Below are 6,365 nucleotides of genomic sequence, written 5' to 3' on the forward strand. Positions count from 1 at the left end.
ATGTTTATATAGGGTTCAAACTCTAAAAATTAGGGTTTGTAGATCAGGCATGTACGCACAGCGTACGTGAGCTCATCCCTAGAAGTACAAAAATGCCACTATTAGTCATTTTGCAACATTTTTCATCTATAAAAATGAATTCACACTCTCTGACCTCGATATAGTCTTCATCAACCCACACATTGGAATATCGTTAAGGTTTCCATGAATCACGTTTTGTAAACATGTCTTGAAACCATCTTGTCTCTTCAAGATTGAATTCCTTCATAAGTAAACCCCAATTCACCTCAAAGACATAAAGTTGCATATTAATGTCCCAAACAAGTTTCGAGAATCTTTTCTAAAGTCTGTGTTTGTAAAAAAATCATCTGATCTCTATATTAAAACAAAAATAAAATAAACTTCTATATGTATTTACTAAAATAATATTAAATATTCATAAATGAATATACTAATATTTCAAAAATATTTTTATATTCATCTTAAAATAACTAAATACTATGTAACATATTTGAAATATATTAAAATAATACCTTGCTTTTCAAGTTCTTCATTATATGCCACATACATAATGGGTGCTTTGAATTAGGAAACACATTCTCAATTGCTTCTTTTATTGCAACATCTTGATCGGTTAAAACAAGTGTTGGTTCTTTCACATGAGTTATAAGAAACGCTTTAAGCAACCAAGAGTAGGATTCAATGCTTTCATTGCTTAGCAACCCCGCTGCAACAGTAACTGATTTTTTATGATGGTCAATAACAGTAAATGGAACAAAAACCATTCGATACCTATAGCATAAAAAAAATTCGTTAATGTCATTTTTTTACGTATTCATAACTAAATATAAAAATACTCATGTATGAATATAGTTACAGTATATTATTACAATATTTTCAATATTAAACACTGAACATTAAACATAAAGTTGCAATATTCATATATGAATAGGCTATAAAAAAGTAGATAAAATAACTTACTTGTTTGTTAGGAAAGTCGCATCAAACGAGATAACATCACCAAATTCAACATAATATGCCTTTTCCATTTCATTAGCCCAAAACATAGATTCCAAAACATCATCTTGACAATTAAACTCAAATGAGTAATTTGGATAGTGAGCTCGACGATCTTTCATTGTGTTTACTATCACTTGAGCATCTTTATAACCTATAACCCTGTTGATATCTCTCCTTAAATTTCTACAGACAGCTACTTTAGGGTTTACAAACTCATACTCACCTCTCATACTTGCCCTCAACTTATGAGTCGTAGTTGGACCTATTTTTGATGTTGAAGCACACACTATAAACTCTTTTTCTGAATATGACATTTGCCTCGCTTTTTTTTTTAAATCACTTCTCTTCTCAAGTGGTTGGTTATGAAGTTCATCAAACTAAAAAATTTAATAATCTGAAGTTCCATACACAGATTCAAATATAATCTTTGCTTGACAACCAATAACTCTTGAATTTGAATTTGAAGATTTATTTTTCTGTTTCCACCACGATTACATATAACATGTTTCTTCTTTATAATCTTGTTATCAAACCTTGACTGTGTGCTCAGTCTCACATCAAACCCACCAATTTCAGCATACTCAAAATACATTTTGATGACCAACTCTAATGATTTGAAGACTAAACCTTGAAATGGAATAAATTGAACAGGTACATCTGGCTTATAGACATGTTCTCCAATTACATTACCACAATATTGCACATAATCTACTGAACTCGAAGATTCACCTGATAAGAAATCATAAATAAAAATAAATCTACTAATGCATGAATAAAACAATCATGTATGAATAAAACAATCATATATGAATACATGAAATTCATATGAATAAAACAAAAAAAATTGCTTATATGAATACATGAAATTCATGAATGAATATAACAATTCATATATGAATAAAACGATTCATATATGAATTAAACAAAAACCAATGTTTATATGAATACATGAAATTCACATAAATAAAACATTCATATATGAATACATATAATTCATGAGGATTCAAAATATATAAAATAAACATAACTTATTCATATATGAATAAAACGAAAATAATAATAAATTTGAAATTACAATTATCACACGTTTATTCCTATATGAATAAGAGAACAATTTATTCACATTAACAGATTCATATGTCAATACATGATAATCAACATGATTAAAATTAAAAATAATTCAATAAGTGATAACTTCAAAAAATGAGTTCTCAACATCTTCTTCTTCACTCTCACACATTGAAGAATACAAATCACCATCAATAACACTAGAATTTTACATAATAAACCAAATGATCTGTAGAAAACAACAAAAACAATTTTAAAATCGATGAAAATAATGATAAAATAAAATATAAACTGAACAACAACAAAATAAAAACAAAAAACACAAAAAAGGTCGTAAATATGAAAACCTGATTAATTTCGAATATATCTCATCTCAGCGTACAAAATATCTGAAAGAAACTTAAATCGGCTCCTATTATGATAATGCAGTTGAAATAAAGATCATACGAAAAACTAATCAATAAATCAATCTCTCTCACTTCAAAGTGTAAAAACTACAACGATATATCCGATTGAAAGTTGAATCAGCTCCAATCATATCATAAAATTGAAATAGGGATCTCAAACTACAGAACAAAAATCCGATGAAACAACTGCAATACAGATTCGAAACTTAAGGATAAGAGGAAATAATATGAGTAATTCCTAACGAAGTATATAAAGCAATAATACTGATAACGAACAAAAATCTGATTCAAACGATATACCAACCTAATCAAATCGGAAACTGAATACAAAGAAGAAAACTAAAATACATATGTGAAGCTTCACGATTAAAGGAAAAAATACGTATAATTGCTAACGAGTTATATAAAGAAAAGAATCTTGATAATGAATTCCTCCATATCCGATTCAAACAAGCTAAAGATATCATCAAATCGGAAACTGAATACGACGAACTTGTAAGTTAAATCTAAAAAATTGACTAATTGACAAACATACCCTTACTGAAAAAATGATACACACGTTTTTGAAAATTTACATGTTAGATAAATGATTGGCTGAGAATGTTTCACAATTCTCAAACTTTTTTTTCTCAATTGAACTTATATATATATATATATATATATATATATATATATATATATATATATATATATATATATATATATATATATATATATATATATATATGTTCTATGGAAAACAAAACTTTTTTTGACTTTATAAATGAAAAATCGCAGCTTTTTCTTCAAATTCGTTGAAAAAATTTTGAAAACATAAAAAAAATCGATTTTTTGTTTTTTTTTTTCCAGCAAGTTTTATAAAAAAACCTGTGATTTTTTCAAATATAAACTCAAAAAAAAATTGTGATCTAAATGTTTTTTTTTATGCATTTTTATGATTTTTACGTTTTGTTTAGACTTTTTTGTTTACTACATAACCCTTGAATATATATATATATATATATATATATATATATATATATATATATATATATATATATATATATATATAGTCAATTTCAAATAAGAAGGAAATTGTTGGTAGGAAGGTAAGAAATTTTTTTAGATGCATATTTATTTAGCAAAAAATGAAATGAATCATTAAATTATTCAAAAGTAAGATGATTCACAAGAAAAAATTGCAAAAAAAACACTTTCATGATTCATTTTAGGTAAATAAAGAAAAAAAATTCACTTTTATGACAATTTTGGTGAATATGAAGAAAACCATCATAAAAATAAATCATCGAAATGTTTTTTCAGGATTTTTTTGGTGAATAATGTTATTATTGATTCATTTGTTTTTTTCGCCAAAAAAATAAGTCGAAATTTTTTTTTACCGGATCTATATATATATATATATATATATATATATATATATATATATATATATATATATATATATATATATATATATATATATATATATATATATATATATATATATTGTCGAACAAAACTTGTTATTTTTCAAAAGTTCTCAAAATGAAAAAGACAACATAAATTTAAAAAAAAAACAAAAAAGAAAAAAAAAGTCCCCAAGCAGAATCTATTTTGGTCATATTTATTTGTTAGTCAACATAAATACAAGGTTGTCCGCTTCCTTTTATATATTTTGCTTGTCTGTTAGTCGGACAAAATAAATAGAAAATATGATTAAAACATTTTAGAAGTCTTTCAGGGGAAATGTTCAATATTTTGGATGAGTAACAGCTTAAGGTATTATGTAGTATTTTCATGCTTTGTATAATACTTAGCATGTAAATAACGTGAAAAATTATATGTTTTACGAACTTAGACTTCATGTAAATATATACTTATCCGAGAAAATTACGAGAATAGTCCCTATCACGTTACTCATAAGCTAAACTTTGGTCCAACGTTTGAAAAAAGTTACGATATTTACTTTTTTTTCCTGCCTTAAGGTGTACAATATATAGATAGTCAATATGTTAAGCATTAAAATAAGTGTCCACTATGGGTATATAATTCAAGATTCAATCACTGTATTCATTAATCATTAAAAACCTACCCAGGTTGTAAGCGGCTGCTTCTAAACTATGGACTTTTTCTAAATTATCCGTATTAATGGTTGATTTGAATTGCAATTTTCAATATATCTCCTCTATTTTATGTTTATGTTTCAAATTTCATCCTCTTTTTTTCAAAATTTCAATTTCTATCATGTTCAATTATCTCGTACTAACTTCATTTATCAAAAAATATATTTCAAATATGTAATAAATTCTACCATTAAATATTTACATATTTATATTTAGATACATTCACAAACATATATAAATCAATTATATATATATATATATATATATATATATATATATATATATATATATATATATATATATATATATATATATATATATATATATGGTTACGTTCTTGTGTTATAACTATCTACTATCTATTGTGGTGTGTATGTATGATTGATTTTAAACCAATCATTTTAGTTATTTTATGAAAACAATTAATTTATATTACAAGTTGAAGATATAATGAGTATTAATTAAATCTTCAGCATTTAATATGCATTAATTACTTTCTTAAAATAACTAAAATGATTAAATAGTATATATATATATATATATATATATATATATATATATATATATATATATATATATATATATATATATATATAAGGAAGGTAATATGGAAAAGGAAAAAAAAAATTCTAAAAAAACGTTAAAAATCGTAAAAATGAATAAAAAATATTTAGAGATCACAAAATTTTTTTTTTAATTTATATTCTAAAAATTCGTAGCTGTTTTATATTATCGCTGTAAAAAAATTTTAAAAATCGATTTTTTTCTGTAATCTTTTTCAGCGAAATTATATAAAAAATTGTTTATTTTTGGAATATAAAATAAAAAAATACATTTGTGATCTCTAAGTAATTTTTTATGCAAATTTATGATTTCTAGGATTTTTTATAGTTTTTTTATTTTCAATAGAACCTAAACCTTTCTCTCTTTCTCTCTCTCTTTCTCTCTCTCTCTCTCTCTCTCTCTCTCTCTATATATATATATATATATATATATATATATATATATATATATATATATATATATATATATATATATATATATATATATAAAGAGAGAGAAAGAGAGAGAGAGAGAGAGAGAGAGAGAGCGGGGGGGGGGGGGGGTGGGGGGGGGGGAGATAGGTATTGTTGAGATTAAAAATAAAATAGAGATCGTGAAATTCAACTCAACCATATATTTCACATATGCCGATCTAACCCACCAACAAACTAGTGCGACAGGTTTGTTATAATTATAAATGATTATATAGCATCACTAGTTAATTTCTCTTCCATCATCATTCCCGCCACTAATGGCGGATACAGGATCAAAGTAAAGAGTTTCTCCAACAAGTATAGGGTATCCCCAGTAAAAAAAATCGCGTAACATGCAATTTAAAAAAAAAAATTATGAAAAAATGACACTACTAAATTTTTTTTGAGGGGTATCCCGGGATACATACTAGATCCGCCAATGCCCACCAAGACAACCGCCACCACTGCCACCACCTCTGATATCAGCTGACCCCACCACTATCACCTCCATCGCTTATACCGCTGTTCTCTCTGTCACCACCACTTCTTTTGCCACCAACTATCATTATCTTTTTTGATTACTCAGTTTATGTGAACAGACATATATGTATAATTATTTATGTTTTGGCATATACATATAAACATATATAGTCATATATGATTATATATCTATCTGTCATATAATCATTTATAATTAAGCATACCCTGCTGCTGTCGGTATGTTGGAGCCTTAGAGCAGCAAATGAGAAATA

The 6,365-nt window shown here is 25.6% G+C and overlaps 1 protein-coding gene across 1 annotated transcript; it reads right to left on the reverse strand.

Moving 5' to 3' along the window:
- Positions 1-282: 282 nt before the first annotated feature.
- Positions 283-6,124, reverse strand: LOC128132387 (protein FAR1-RELATED SEQUENCE 5-like). Its single transcript, XM_052768929.1, has 5 exons — positions 6,061-6,124; positions 1,460-1,749; positions 982-1,397; positions 534-792; positions 283-375 (listed from the first exon to the last, which is right to left on the reverse strand). The coding sequence occupies exons 1-5, from the start codon at positions 6,122-6,124 to the stop codon at positions 283-285; spliced, it is 1,122 nt and encodes a 373-aa protein (XP_052624889.1).
- Positions 6,125-6,365: the final 241 nt, after the last annotated feature.

Source organism: Lactuca sativa, chromosome 2 (genome assembly GCF_002870075.4).
Source record: "Lactuca sativa cultivar Salinas chromosome 2, Lsat_Salinas_v11, whole genome shotgun sequence".
Taxonomy (NCBI): Eukaryota; Viridiplantae; Streptophyta; class Magnoliopsida; order Asterales; family Asteraceae; genus Lactuca; species Lactuca sativa.

Excerpts from the sequence above, each read along its gene's own strand:
- LOC128132387 (XM_052768929.1), bottom strand. The coding sequence starts at position 6,124 with ATGGAGGTGATAGTGGTGGGGTCAGCTGATATCAGAGGTGGTGGCAGT. Across the intron at positions 1,750-6,060 it reads CAGTGGTGGCGGTTGTCTTG|GTGAATCTTCGAGTTCAGTA; the intron begins GTGGGCATTGGC and ends ATTTCTTATCAG. Across the intron at positions 376-533 it reads TGAAGAACTTGAAAAGCAAG|AGATCAGATGATTTTTTTAC; the intron begins GTATTATTTTAA and ends GTTTTAATATAG.